The following is a 15,816-nucleotide window of genomic DNA, read 5'->3' as shown; positions in this document are numbered from 1 at the left end:
TCGGGCGATGGTCAGGAATGATAATGTCCGGAATAATTACTATCACTATAGTAGCCGCAGTATTGATATTCGGAGGATGCTGTTTTATTCCATGTTGCCGAGGACTTTTCAATAAGACAATTGATAAAGCTGTAAATCAGACTATGTACTCCCTGATCGACAAAGAAGAATGTGATCAATTATTAAGAGTATCTGAGACTCTACATATTAATAAAGTTATTGACATGAAAGATGAATCATCAGTGTTAATGACCGATACTGAAGATGAAGAGTCTGATATTGAATAATATTTTGATAAACAGGAGGGAAATGTTAGAAAAATGCTTATGTTATCGTAAATATTATTGCTGACAAAGACATAAGAAAGCAGGGAATGTCTAGTCTATGATATATGCACAAGTTCACGCCAACACGTCTACTCTATGTTGTTCTATATATATGTGCAAAGGGTCAAGTCTAGGCCATTCTTAATTATGCAGTTTAAAGAGGCGTAACCTGCTTGAAAAGTAACCAATCATAATGATGCATGCTATTAGAAGTAGATAAGAGGATATATAAACCATGTAATTCAAACATGTAATCAGACAACGCTTCGACTTTTGTGTGTTGTGTGCCTTGTCTCGATTATGCGCATGATCTAACTAAAGGAAAACTCTTTCTGAGGAGAATTCGACCATTAATTCAACCAACACATGTGTTGTGATCAGAAATGCAGGGCTATGGAGCCCTGCTTGCTGACTACAGTGTGATCAGCACAGACAGATTAGAGTGAGGCGATGGAGAGAAAGAAAAATGTCTCCGCTCCATCAGGACATCAGGCCAAATGGTTCCCTGGGTAAAAAATATTCCTTGGTGGCCCCTCATTGGTATACCCCTGCATTAGTCATATGAAGTCATATTGTCACCATAATACCTATACCATAATCCCCAAAACACCACTATTAGAGGGGTAATAGGCAGATGCTACATGGAGAAATATGAGATCTTACAACGAAATAATAGTAAAAAGGAGTTATATTGAGGGCAATATCAAGCAGTATGTTGATATAATCGGGGAATTAATGTAGGTGGTATAGGTAAACCACAGACATTGCAAAATGACTCTATTTGCAAAAAAACGCCCACCTACTACGAAGATCAGACATGACATACAAAGTCTTTTGAATAGTATCATTTGTTTTTACAAAAAAACTTTTCAAATGGTAAGAAAATGTTTTAAGATGAGTCACAATTCACCTAGAAGGAAATCAGATCAAACAATTCAATAAGAATGATGCATCACTTCAGAATTTCCTTAATGCAGCCCTTAATAGCTTTCACACATCTCTCTGTGACCAGAGTGTTTATAAAGAACGGATATAGCCCCTTTTGATGTCAGCGTGCTCTGTCTGCTCTGACACACAGGTTTTTAAAATGGTGTGTATATAATGTGTTTTTATGGCATGTGTGACGGTTCCTAGAGTCACCCTAACCCTCCGCTATTGTTGCCCTGACTCCAAGAGGACTATTGGAGGGTTGTGTACATCGACCACCGAGTTAACTCCGAAGGCCAGCAGTACCTAGGACTGTTTGCGGCTATCGCCTTGTGTGCGGCCCGCTGGTTTATTCACTCGGTGGTCCCAGGACTTTGCTGGACTCTAGGACGTCGCTATTTTCACCGATTGTGCCCCTCAGTTAATGTTATCCAGTGACATGAAGCTCTTTATTAATAAAAATGTATTTTATTGCCTCATTTTGTAATAGTTTGCACATGGCACACTAGATAATCTAATAAAGATAATGTGTGCTCCTTATCTCCCAGACTTAGTGGCGCCTGTGTCCTTTTGTATTATCCCCCCTGTGGTGTCCCTTCCTATAAATATAAAAGGCGACACTTGTCCCATAATAAACAGATTCCTTTTGTTGTACCTAAAGACTAGTCTCACCTGGTTATTTGGGTACTGGATAGCGATATCCCTTTACTTTGCTTGGGGATATTGCCTACGCATTGCGGTGGATTATCGTCCTGAAGGGAGAAGTCGCTCTTGGCCGAGAAGGACAACCTGAGGTCCCTGGTCGGTCCGTCACAGCCAGGGCCGGCCCGACAATGGAGCCAAGTGGGGCAACCGTGCCAGGCGGTACTTTTGAAGGGGCGGCACTTTGCCGCCCCAAGCCCTTTTTTTTTTTTTTAAAAAGCGAAAGAGAGAAAGGGGCGCCGAGTGGTTTTCGCTTACCAAGCTGTCAGTACCCGCTCGGCGCCCCTCTCTCTCTCCTCTGCGGCGAGTCTCCCTGTTCGGTCTCGGTGCCGGCTTGTAATGCTGAGTGCCGGAGACCGAACAGGGAGACTCGCCGCAGGACTGCTGAAAGGTAAGTAGGGGGGGGGGGAGAGGAAGGGTAGATAATGGGGGGGGGCGGCAGGGACGGAGGGAGAGGAAGGGTAGATAAGGGGGGTGGCGGCATTTTAAAATTCGCCCCAGGCGGCATTTTGCCTTGGGCCGGCCCTAATCACAGCATGACAGAGGACATATTTCTGAGGTGAATTTGAGGACAATTTGGTGGCGCGTGCAATGAAGTCCTCTCCCCCAATTGATCCGGGAAGACGTCACTGCAGCTCACGACGGGTTATGGGTTAGGTAAGCGGACGAACAAAGGAGATTGCAGATTAACAATTTTAGACAGAATAGAGAAGAGAAGGGAGGATATGAAGGAGAAGATGCGGAAGAAGATGATGTTGTCGGCAGAGAAGGTAGGGAAACATTCAGAGAGAGTGAACAAGAATGAGAGAGTGTGAGTGAATGAGGACCCATGAATTTCGGATGAAAACTTGTAGCTTTTTGCATCAGACCATGTCTCTTCCCCAAGAGCACTGTTGGACTGTCAATCTGGAGAAATCCCATCTCTTTCCATGCAGAAAGAGTCTGTTTCTAGGAATGATCCTGGACTCCAGTCCAGAGGACTTTTTTCCATGAGCAAATTCCAGAGGCTTTGGGATTTCATCCTCCAGGTCCAAAAGGTAACCTCTTGTGTACTCCATCATGTCACTTTTAGTGTTCATATTTTGCGGTCCACTGGGGCTTGGCTGACATCAAGCCCCCCTCTGATATCACTGGGACAGATCACATCTATCCTTACCTCTGTGTAGGTCTCTCGGTTCTCCACTCCCTCAAATGGTGGACACTAGAAGAGAATATCCTGCAATGCCTTCCATGGTAATCTCCTTGATGGACTCCTGTCTTAACAGACACTTCAGGGGACAAGATTGTACAGAGAGTCTGGGCTCCTGAGGAAGCCTGTTTCCCATGAACCACCTGAAACTTTAAGCTGTATGGAGAGCCCTAAAGCTTTTGCCGACTTTTCTGAGATGCAAAGCAGCCCGAATCTCTAACCCCTTCAGTCCCCTATGGACGTACCTTTAAATATTGACTTATTCGCCCCTTTTCTCACTACCCCTCCTACCATCTCAGTACTCCTTTTTCTCCATTTCGACAATCCTTTTATCCATCTCCACCATATAGTCAGGTCTTGCTGCCCTAAACAGTTATCATAGTTTTGTCTATTTTTGAAAAATTTTAACATCCCTGTTACACATTCAGTTGACCCACAAAAACATTTTAATTGAAAGTGTATGCTTCTAAATGTCAATGAGAATTAGTGTTTGTTTGAATAAGTGAAAGACAAGAAATAGACTGTAGTGACACATTTTATTGAACTGACACATTGTTGATGATACAGCTTTGATTATTAAATTCTTAAGAAAGTGGAGCTGTGAGAACTATTTATGAAATCAGTTTCAAACTGCATTGCGTCAACAGCGACCTTTTTGTGCTTATGTTTAAATACGGGAACCGAGTCTTTTTAGTCCAAAATACTAAAAAGAGATCACCGACTTAGAAAAGCTGATTTAGCAAATCTTGAAGGTCATGCAGGTCTACATGATCTGATATGTCACATGAAGTTCTCAAATAGCTAAATCATAAATAGACATTTCTGAATATGTCCTGCAGCAGTATATTTATTTTGACAGGATGTGATCAGTTTTCTACATTTTGTGTGTGTATATATATAACACACAAATATACATGTGTAGCCTTAAGGGATTATTTGATCTCCTGGTTTAGGGATTCCTGCCCTGTCTCAAAAAAAACAAAACATAAACACAAAAAACAAACAAACAGAAAGTTGATCTTTGAGAACTTTTTTTTTTTTGAACTGCACTTAAAATAAGTCTCTGTCTGGAAATCCAAAGAACCAAAGAGCTTATGATAAGAACTGGAATGTTGTTCCTCAAGAGGCACACAAAAAAGAGCTGTAGAGGTTAGTCATCAGCTAGTAGTGATTTCCATGTTCTGGCCAAACCAGTTATCCAGCTCAAACCCATATGAATGATTTAATCGTTAATGTTGCGGTTGTAATTTTTTTCAAAACCAATTCAAATATGATGCCAATGAATGCAAACAGAAATATTTTAAAATCTAGGAGTGTCCAAATGCCCCCTAACCAACAAGGGTGTGTTCACTTATTTTAGTGTGTAACAGAAACCATAGGAAATGAGAACTTTGTGTTTTATACCCCCTTTGAGTTCATGAATTTAAAATGAAAATGTTTTTGTCTATCTTTAGAAGAGGCATATTTTAACTAATTGATAAAATGTACCGATTGTTTTGTGGAAATGCATAAAAAGATCCATCAGAATCCCCTCTATGAATGCACTTTCATCCATTCTCAAGCATTACAGGATATGTGTTCAGCATCATATCCCTGGACTCAGATCAGAACTCAAGTAAAAAGTGTTTGGAAAGGTCTGTTCCAGCTTCTCCACAGCCCTCCACCTCTGGATTACAGCTGCTGTGAAGTGGTCCCAAAGTACTGCTTTCATGGGCCCCTAAGGTAAGCCTGGGTCAGTAGCCCCTTTAATGTCCAGCATTAAAGACAACCAAAAGGTAAACAGTACAGTGTATAAGGGACTAACTACATACATGAAATATCTTTTTTTCAGTATATTTACATTTCTGAATCAACTTCATATTTCAATTCCCTGATCTATACTTAAACTCTTATTTATGAGAACACAAATCCATAGAGAGGAAGTTCAATTGGTAATACTAGAAGTGAGTGTAAGAAACAAGGTGCAAGCTGAGAAGGACACTCTTATAATGTACTTTGTGCATATATGTATAAATATATAGACATATATACATACACACAAATATCACGAACAATACAAATATGGAACTAATACCAATTTGAAGTAAGTAAGTGGCTGTTCAACAATAATACTGACTGTGTGATGAAAACACTGTCATCTGTTTGATCCACATGGTGAATAGGAAAACCATCTCATGAAACTAGAAAAATGTCACTTTCATCATTTTCCTCGGGTTCACTGTTTGACTTTGACTGGATGCTAGAAGGCAGTGCACTTGGATTTTCCGGATGGTGCGCTCCTGGCTTGTGTTTGTTACAATCTGTAGTGAGCTGGGATCCATTTGCTGGTACATAGTCATTATACGTGGCTCCAGCTGCATGGTCTCTATCTAGGAAAGCTACATCTTTCCTGCTAAACAACTTTGATATCCATAGCTTGGGGACCCTTTGGTCCCAACTCTCCTGTATGCGGTTCCCAGTGCCAATGTTCGTACAATGCAGGTCAACTTTAATGATGATGTCCTTCTGCCCATAAACAAAACAATACATATACTTAGGACAATGGAACGACAGTGGGAAAATCTACCACAAATAGATATCATAGTAAAATATGTTAAAAGCATGATTATTTAAAGTTGATGAATGTGACAACGTTAGGATAGGTGAGAAGAGTGTCCTACCTGAAATTTCTGTAGGCCATGAAGTCTGATCATGCTGTCTGCCTCTTTCAGGTCACTTCCCGTGGTCAACACAGAGTCTACTCTATCAAGTCTGCAAAGCTTTGCCATTTCCTGAGGAAAATAAGGGTATAAATAAAAGTAAATTATACATTTCTTGAATTCTTCATGCATTCTGAACAATAATCTGATCAATTATTTTCATTAAAATTCTTTATATGCCTCTTTCAAAGCAACAAAAAATGTCTAAGTTTTAAACTTGACCTAACTGCTGAGCTAAAGCATGGTAGACACTGCGGGAAATACAACAATTGTTAATATTTGAACAAGAGAAATTCATAGCAATAAAACTGCCAGACTTGACACCGAGTTTATTCTCCAATAAGGTATGTGCCAACTCTCCCATATTTCTCTCCCTATTGCCACTCTTCTATCCCTTCACTCTCCCTCTCACCTTTTCGGTTTTCCTCATTCTTTCTCCCCCCTCTCGCTAACCTTCTCTCTCCCATCCCTCCTCCTCTTCTCAACATCTTCTTCCCACCTCTCCTTAAATGTCTCAATGTCTGCCCGGTCCCCAATATTTGCCTCTCCCATAACTTACAGCCCCATGCCATCTCTCCCATAACTTACATAAGGCTGCCACCCCAACATTTGCCTCTCTCATAACTTGCCAACATTCACCCCATGCCTGTCCTCCTCATCCTGTGTCTGAATCTCCCATAACATAACGACGTGCACACTGACCACCCATGCCCTCTTCCCCCTTGCCAACAATCTCCCCCACTCTCCATACACAGAGGAGCTTATTCACAAAGAGAGATTTGACACTAGAGTTTGCAAAAAGTCGTAGTTTCAACTTCTTGACTTCACTATACATTATGAACGTTCATCTTAGCTGGTCCTGTATAATGTATAGTTAAATCAGTAAGATTCCTGTGTTTTCCTCACCCACGGAAAGCGTTTTTGTTTGCTAAATGCCCACACCAGTTCTTGTTGCTCTGTACCTAAAATGTTTCTGAACGTAAGCTTTCAGGAACAAATGTTACACACAAAAAAACTGGATGTTTGATGTAATTTGTCTTTAAGGCAACTGGGAAAGAAACTTACATAAGGTTTGTAGAGAATGATCCTGATATTAGTCAGGTGAGGAGGACTGTGTGTCAGTGTGGCAAAGGTGTGGATGAGGTTGGAAAAGACAGTTTGGTACTTCAGTTCTACCTCAGCTCCACATGAGAACTTTATCTTCTGCTTTGGCAATTCTGGAACACAATCAAGAAAGGGTCAGTGATATGGTAGTCACAGATTTGTATTATTTTCTTGTTTTTATTGTCACGACAAACTATTCTGTATAAAAAGTTTGGTAAATATGTGTTTTATGTTCTTTGCTAAAAGTGGCTACATCATAGGCTCCAGCAAAGTTCCTTGCATTCTATTCAGCCAGAAGTTTACAACATATTCCTTCTACTAATGGTAAGTACTGGTGCAGTCATTTTGGCACCTAGGCTAGGGCTGTGGTGGCCGCCTGCCTAGGGTACCTGTTGTTGTGGGAGTAGCAGAGCCAGTTGGGGAGATTATTGATCTCCTTCTAATTGGCCTGAAATTAAGCAGGAAGTCTGTTCCTACATTTCTCTGTATGGGTGATGTTAAAAAAATGATCAGCCCAGGTGTCAAACGCACAACACTGTACTATGGGAAATTCATAGAAGATAAAAAAGTATATTTCCCTCACACATTCAGAAGAGGAGATAAAATAAGATAATTGGGTGTGTCAATGGGAAGACTTTAAATGGATACAGATTGTTCCTGAAGTTAATACAAATGAATAAGAAAAGGAAAAACAGCACCACCTATAACACCAATACGACTTGCTAAAAATATAAAGCTCAATGCGGTTAAAATGGTGTTTACTCCAATAATTGGTTCCTACTGCCAGATCTGCTGTTGCTGGATCTAACACCAGAGGGCACTCTCTCCTCCCTCACCTATGTGCTGTTCCCACTCAGTCTTGTTCAGACACTCATATCCAGTGGTGCAGATTTTGTCAGTCAAAGCACGGGGTTCTTTCAGACTGTGCCTTATTTCCATCACTTGTTTTCCAGTTACCAGAGGATCTCTCCCGATGTCTGAAAAAGAGGCAGAATGTGATTTAGTTGCAAAGGAGATATCTGACAACTTGCCTCAATAATGTCTGGGCTCATAGGTGACAGATCATTGAATCACAAATCAAGAGTGCATTTATATACAGTGTGTGTGTTGTGCTCCAAATAAACTTCAGATCTAAGGCCCTAAAATTATATGTTTTTGACAATGAACACAATGATCTTAATAAAAAATTTCTAGGAGTCAATACTCCCGTAAAAAGCCAGAAAACATTAATTTATGTGGTTTACCTTCCAGAACCTCTTCTAGCATGTGTGTCACCTTCTTCTCTTCCATTATGTGCTTCTTCAGATATGTCATGAAGATTCCAGAGCAGAATTCTTCATCCTGAACTTCATAAGCTTCTGCATTCTCGCTCCTACCCACACAGAAGATGTTATCATATAACAAACAGACCTACAGTAATTCTGTTCTATAGAGCTAACTACTATCCCTGAGTTAAATGAATTAATGGAGCTGGCACACAAAAAAGCAACATATCTTTTTCAGATAAGATGAATTTAGGCCAAGGTCTTGAAAACTAAGAAATGGTATCCTCACTTCTCAAGCACAGCACGCTACAATGCCAATAGCATTTTAGGGTACTATAATGCCTAAGCATGAACTACGAAGGCAAAAATCACTTGACAAAAATCTGTGGTAATGAATACCATATTCCAGAGATCAATTATTTAATTATTCAATACTAGATAATGGGGAGCTGGTAGATAAGCAAACATCACATACCAGTCAACACCAAGAACTTACGTGGCATATCCATAAACTGTGTTTCCCCATGGCTTGAGAGGGTTCACTTTAGACAGTGCACAGTCAGAATTGTACCTGAAAGAGTGTACAATAAACAGTAATTATTCAGAAGACAAAATGCATTGCAGTGTTTACTTTTGATTTTTCTGTATATCAGATATAATTGTCAGATATAATTGTCACGCACAATCCTAGGTTCCATCCAATCAAAAAAAGAAAATACCCTGCTGTTGAGGAGTAGCCAATTTAACAGAACTATTAGCAAGGTAAAGCTTGGAGAAGAGAAGAGTAGAGAGAAGATATGCGATACACATTAGGGAAGAATCTTTCATAGAGGGAGGAATGCTAGGACAATAGGTCATAATCCAAAACTAGATTACCAGAGGCTTAGATATACTGTAAATAAATTTCACATGTAGCAGTAGTTTGACAGAAACGGTAGAGGCTAATGCAGTGATGGGCATGCGATAGTAGACTCAGACCAACAATCAACTCCCCACTACTGCCCAATGCAAAATTATAATTATTCGTTTTAAGTTAAAAAGGTATAGTTTGTGTTTAATTTAGTCTGCTGCAGACTTTTGCAAATCTGTAAGTGCTTGGCAAATTCACAATTTCCAGTGCATCTTCCAGCTCTTTTGTGGGGCCTGAGCTTATGAGTACAATTATAGCTTTTCCTACTGCAAGACTTACTGTTTTTCAGTGGGACTTGTGGAAGTCTTGTGAGAATGGTCTAGCTGGTACTTTGAAATATCAAATATCAAAAGATCGAAATTTTCACTTCAGGGCGATTTGGGGCTACAGTAAAATGAACTAAAACTTTAATAATTCTCATACATTCATATCTGGTGATTGTTTACCAAATAACTGTGCACCCATACCATTTCCTGCACGTGTCTAAAAGAACTACGTTCAAAGCGGTCCTTCTGTCCTGCATCTTCTGCAGAATTTTTTGTACACTGATGCAGTTCTCAGGTCGGTAGGGTTGTGGGGCATCAATTGGGACCATGTAATTTCTTCCAGAGTGTTCGTATCCATGGCCAGCATAATAAAATAAACCTGTGTGACAAAAGGTGACCATATAGTTAGTGTAAGGATTCTGTGTGGGCTTCTAAAGCTTCTATATATGAAGGACATACTCTGCCCCAATTAACCCTGTATAATCTTGGCAATTTAACTACCCATAATGCAGGTCCAACTCTGCCTTCTAACATGAAAAAAAAAATACCAGGACTGATCCTTCATAATGCATAGTTTAGTCAGTAAGAGGAAATGTTAATCAATACTCAATCTGCCATGTTCAGCCACTCAATGTCACGCTTAACATGATTAAAAATATCAATAAAGAATCAATAAAGAAAGCTGTGTTAAGCTCTTTAACACACAATATGGCATTCTGATTTTTATCTCATTGGAGCCATTTCCTTGGTGGAGAAAATACCACCCATGCTGATGAGGATTGAGCAACCTTTATTTGCTCTCACAAATGTAACTACTTTTTCATTTCTTTAAAGCCTATCCCATTACCACAGTGTACACTAGGTATTGTATCAGTTATGTCTCTACATATCCACTCTGAAAACCTGTGACCTAAGTATATCATCAGAAGTTGTTACAATAGAGCTATATTTAGCTCTATATAGTGTTAGTGTTTCCTGTTATTATGCACCTTGGCTCCATAAGACATACTGCACTATTTTTCATTTTTTTTTCATTTTACATATCTCCATCCCCTGGTTATATTGGAAGACCCTAACAGCCATCATACCATTAAGTGTGACCGCCACACCCATCCCAAAGAGAATAATATGAAGTCACAGGACAGACCCATGACACTGGTACAGGCCCCCCCATCAGGGGGGTACAACCCTTGCAACTTTAAGGGGCCTGGGTGTCCTTGGGGGCCCATTCTGGCCTTGGGAGACAATGTCTCCCTGCATTTATTCTTTTAAAAAAAATGTCAGGCAGTTCCGCCAAATTCATGATAAAGATGGAAAGCATCCACCAATTAGAGGGAGCTGGAATAGGATCCCTGTCTGGCAGGGGTGTTGCAGGACACTAGATAAGGACTGCACGATGACACTGGATCCTGCGGACGTAAGTGGCAGCAAGGTGGTGGAAAAAGCTGCTGATAAGGTAGAATGCATTTTGAAAATTATTTATTACAATTTGTGTCATCTTTGTCCCCAAATAGCTTATATGTGTCATCTTGTCAGCTTGTCACGGCCCCCTAAAAATATGTGTGCCATCTGTGACCCCAAACAGCTTGCCTATGTCATATATGTGCCCCAAACAGATGGCCTGTTCCATATGCCCCCAAACAGCTTGCCTGTGCTACCTTTGTCTCCAAACAGCTTGCGTGTGCCACAGACAAGCTGTTTGGAGGCTAACAGCTTGCCATTGCCCCCAAATATTTTGTATGTTCGATCTTGTCACCAAACAGCTTCACAGTGCCCCTAAACAGAGTGTCTGTGCCATCTTTGCCACCATACAGCTTGTCAGTGACCCCAAACAGCCTGTCTGTGCCTTCTTCGCCCCCAAAAAGTCTGTTTGTGCCAAAATGATAAGTAAAAGAGAAAATCTTGTAGTGTGTGGGTCATCCGAAAAGGGGGGCCCAGTCCATTTGTTCTGCAAGGGACCCCAACATTTCTGATGGCAGCCCTGCACTGGTATAACAAAATAGGAACTCTGCCCACACAATATCACTGCCACATTTTGTCCTGACATTGCAGGAAATAATTTTGGCAAGCCCGAACAATTTATTTATTACAATTATCTTAAAAGACTACTCTAATAGTGTGTTCAAATGTTAACAAAAATGTATGGTGTTTTTATGTTCTTTTATTAATCTTACTTTAAGTGACAGAGACCTTTTAATCATGGTACACAGTCACTTGACCTTCACTCCAGTGTCACTCAGAGTTAGCTGTCTCTGATTCAATGTATAATTAGCCAGTGATGCAAACTGTTCCTGGAAGTGAGGTTTATATTTGCATCAGTGGCAACATAAAAACTCTTAGGAATCACTTGTTGCTGTATAATAAAGCACTGACCTGCATAGTCTATATAGTGTGTATGGTACCTTGGTAGGTATTTTTTTGTTTAAAATGTGAGTCTTATACTTGGAACCAACAATAAACTTTGAGCAAAGTATCTTATGAGCAAGTTACATTGCAAAAAAACAAAACAAACAAAAAACAACTCACCATAAACTCCTCTGTCCAAGAGCTGCAGAAACTGATTTACAGCTCTGAGCATTTCTTCATGAGTCAGGTCCACCAGGGACACTACACAAAATCCTATTTTTCTTAGAAGGACAGACAGCTCATAAACATCCACCATTGGTGCCAGAAGATTTGGATGATTCAGGTAACCATTGTTGCCAATCAGTAATGCTACCTTCCCAACAGCTGCCAAAAAGCAAAAAATATTTCAGGACTAAGATCAGCATCATCTCTTAGGATTGTCAGGAGGAAAAAAAAGACTAAAATATATTTCCAGCCAAGTATAATGCTTAGAGGTTAGGAGCATATACCAGCCACTTGTGCAAGAGGCTTGTAACTTCCCACCATCCTTACCTTCCTCTATTTTAACTTTTCTGGTTCTGCTATTGTCTTTTAATATGTCAAGCTCAGTGATTAGACCTTACACCCTGGACAGTGGTAAAGAACACTTTATACTAACATAAGAGTACAAGTCAGCAGGAGTCACATATGGAATGCTTTAATTCTTAAGGCTAGAAGTCTGAACAAATTTCAGTAGTCCATATTTAACCTTGAGTATTTACCACTCAAGTAGTTAAGAGATAGGATTCACTAGTTTCTAGTGACTAGAACATACTTAATTTAATACTACTTACACTATATGGACAAAACTGTTGGGACACCTGAACCATTACACCAGAGTGTTTCTGTCCATATAGTGTAGCTTTGACTAGGCAACATTTTATGTATCACAAGTTTATGTTGAGTAGGGGACATACTACATCTATGGGTTAGTCACCTTGGCAAGCACAGAAAATGTTGAGATAATACATTTTTATATTGCGTTATATGACATACACTAGTGAAGACACTCTTGTCTTCTAGCTTATTCTCCTCTTTTCTTGAGGGTACTTACCAAAGTATTCATCTGTTGGTACTTTACCTGCAGAGACGAGAAGAAAATGGCACTTTAAAAACAGACGGTAAAGAACTGTAGGAAGACAAGGCAAGAGCTGAAGGGATTTGTTTTTTCCTCAGTCAAACTAAGAAATCATTAAAACCAATTGTTAAAATCCAGTGGTACCTTAAGTGACTTAGGGTAAATAAATTGACCCCTGCTCGCCTTTACACGTAAGAAATGCCCAATTTGACTATTGCCCATACAATGTTTTTAGTATTTGGAAAAATCAGGGACAGATCCCATTGCCAGAACAGTCTTAATTATATTAGGGATGTTGGTAATTTATGGCTTTGATTTCTCATGCACATTGTGGATGGCAGTTCAGTAGGCAATCTTCAAACAAATCATCGTAGCTTTCTTCACGTAGGTTTATCTCCACTGCAAAATATCAGAGCATCTCTAGTCCAAATATGTCCTCTTCAAAAACACAAGTCTTCCCCAAGTCACAAAGCGATCACATGGCTCATATCGATTGTGCCAGCTCTGTAAAGGGTGGTAAAAGCCTAATGATTGAAGGAATGAATTTACCTGTGATTGTTAGGGGTTTTGGTGATGCCTGCAAAATTACATCTTCTCCTGAAAAACAAAGCATATCAAGTGGGTATGATGGTATGAGAGGTAACCTGTCAGGCTATGTTAACATCAGACCAAATTAAACAATGGCTATGTGGCTTGTGTTTTTTATTGTTCTGATTCACTGTACACTGCAGTCTCAGCACCCCTAGAGGAAAAGCGAGGAGATTAAACCAGGTACATTTCTTATATAATTTTGGGACAGAGGTACTTTCATACATAAATCCCATTTTACCACAGTTTGTGGCTGTTGATCTAACTGACCTATAGTGAGTACCATTAGTTCACCGTAACATTCTCCCTCTTTGTGGTAAGTCATGATTGAACTAGATTTTTTGCATTTAATAGGTTTATTAGAACTCCTTCATGGTTTAAACAGATTTAAAACATTTATTTTCCGATTATTATGGCCTTCTACAAAAGGATATTTTCCATACACAACAATCAAATCAGGAACTTAACATTCCCCTCTTCTCTCTGCTGGAGGTTTTGAGCATACCTGGGAACTTGTGGGCTCCGGCTACCTGGAGCCTACCCTTGCGGGACGAGGCCAGGACTGCCCACTGATGTCAGTGTCAGTGGGTCAGTGTCAGTGGGTGTTCCCGCCTCTGTCAGGGGGTGTTCCTGCTGCCATCAGAGGGCCTTCCCGGTGACATTGAGGGAAACACCCCCATTTAAAGGGGAAATGGGCAGGCAGTGGTGTGTGTCAAGATCCTACAACCAAGAGGATTCGGGTGTTGACCCTGAGAACGGGAGAAGCGGCACATCTCCCGGAGTTCTTTGGGCCAAACCCTGAGAGTTCCCAGGTAAGGTTATGAGTTTGAACATTTAATGAACATTTTGATCAATATAAGTATTAGAATGCTGTGGGAGTTCTTTTATTTGGATTATGCTCTTTTATTGAAATTGTTTGTCATTTTCTGACAATGTATTTATGTATCTAAATTGGGGATTATGCTGTAAAAGTTACATTTCTTTTGAATCCCCTTTGACCCAAGGGGGTGAGCACTTCCTGTTTGCTTTGACATCTGGGTAACCCCAGGTACAGCTCCAACCTGCATAAAAGACAGGTAAGTTTACCAGTTTACCAATTGCCCATTTACCTAAGTAAATATTTGAATTATCTAATTTATGGTATTTATATTTCCTGTACATCTATATTGGAGCTATACCTATTGCACCTCTCTAATTTTTATTTTTCAACCAATTCGTTTTGATGTGCGCCTGCAAATAAGGTTAACAATTATCACCTTTGCCTCTATATCCACTTTATACATGGATCCATTGAAAGTAATTGCCCGCTGTACAAGACAGCCTTTAGACAAAACTCGGGAAGAGTTAACCTTATTTTATATATATATATATATATATATACATACACATATACACATATACACACACATATATATACACATATACACATGCACATATACCATAATATATGTGGCTGTTGATCTAACTGACCAATAGTGAGTTCCACTGGTTCACTCCAACATTCTCCCTGATCATTGGACACACAGCACAGGTAACTTCCACAATGTCCAGGCTTCACCACCTTTATCTAAAAGCATAAATATAAATACATGTTTTATTATTATTATTATTGCCATTCATAATAAATGGCTCATATGCAAACAACAAAGGAGGTTATACATAAAGGGTGATTTTTGTTTCAATACAACCCGACAGAATGGTTCAATTGCTAGGAACATACCGCTGGTATGAGACTGAGACAAGACCTTTTTTTTTTTTTTTTTTTTTTTTACACTAGATTCATTTAGCAATACAAAACTCAAATAAAACAACTGAGGAAATGTGCCAGGTTGAGAGTGTAGAAATGCATTAATGTGATTATGTAGGGTGCAACTACTGGGTATTAGTGCTTTGCATATAGCAAATAATGTGAATTTAAGGAATTATATGCTTTGGGCACAAGGGACAGCAGTCATGAAAACAACAACTACGCATTACCCTAGTGACAACAGGATACGTTAGGGAAAAAACATGAAACAAATGCGTCTAAAGCCATCACTATAGGGAAAAGCAACAGTATACAAATCTGTTATCACAACATTCACCGGTCTTTATTTCACCGTGCAAACTATTAGATCTGTCAGAAGTTACACACATTGCTTTAGATGCGTACTGTAATATTTTCAGTGTTTTCATGAAATATCCAAATTAGTTATCTGGGAGACTCTTCTTGAGAATACCAACGTATGAGAAAAAATAAAACACTTTACTCACCAGCAACTTCCTGCCCTTTCTATGTGGCAAGCATTGCCCATTGTGGTACCACTGGTATTGAGGAGCAGGAATCCCTAGGGCACAGCACTGGAACTGCACAGGATGCTGAGATGCCACATGAGAA

The 15,816-nt window shown here is 39.8% G+C and overlaps 1 protein-coding gene across 1 annotated transcript in view; it reads right to left on the bottom strand.

The window, feature by feature from the left end:
- Positions 1-5,316: 5,316 nt before the first annotated feature.
- The window catches only part of LOC149298658 (mucosa-associated lymphoid tissue lymphoma translocation protein 1-like), a 28,809-nt gene continuing 18,309 nt past the window's right edge, over positions 5,317-15,816 (bottom strand). Inside the window, exons 4-13 of the mRNA XM_089487026.1 lie at positions 13,401-13,448; positions 12,828-12,854; positions 11,915-12,118; positions 9,590-9,767; positions 8,709-8,783; positions 8,192-8,319; positions 7,784-7,924; positions 6,909-7,060; positions 5,805-5,915; positions 5,317-5,649 (exon numbers count right to left, since the gene is read on the bottom strand). Coding sequence (XP_089343152.1) covers positions 5,317-5,649; positions 5,805-5,915; positions 6,909-7,060; positions 7,784-7,924; positions 8,192-8,319; positions 8,709-8,783; positions 9,590-9,767; positions 11,915-12,118; positions 12,828-12,854; positions 13,401-13,448 — 1,397 coding nt within the window. The remainder of the gene's footprint in view (positions 5,650-5,804; positions 5,916-6,908; positions 7,061-7,783; positions 7,925-8,191; positions 8,320-8,708; positions 8,784-9,589; positions 9,768-11,914; positions 12,119-12,827; positions 12,855-13,400; positions 13,449-15,816) is intronic.

This window comes from Sceloporus occidentalis, unplaced genomic scaffold (genome assembly GCF_023333645.1).
Source record: "Sceloporus occidentalis isolate IW3139 unplaced genomic scaffold, rSceOcc1.0.p SCAF_31, whole genome shotgun sequence".
In the NCBI taxonomy this organism is placed as follows: domain Eukaryota; kingdom Metazoa; phylum Chordata; class Lepidosauria; order Squamata; family Phrynosomatidae; genus Sceloporus; species Sceloporus occidentalis.
This window is presented reverse-complemented; position numbering and strand designations above follow the sequence as displayed.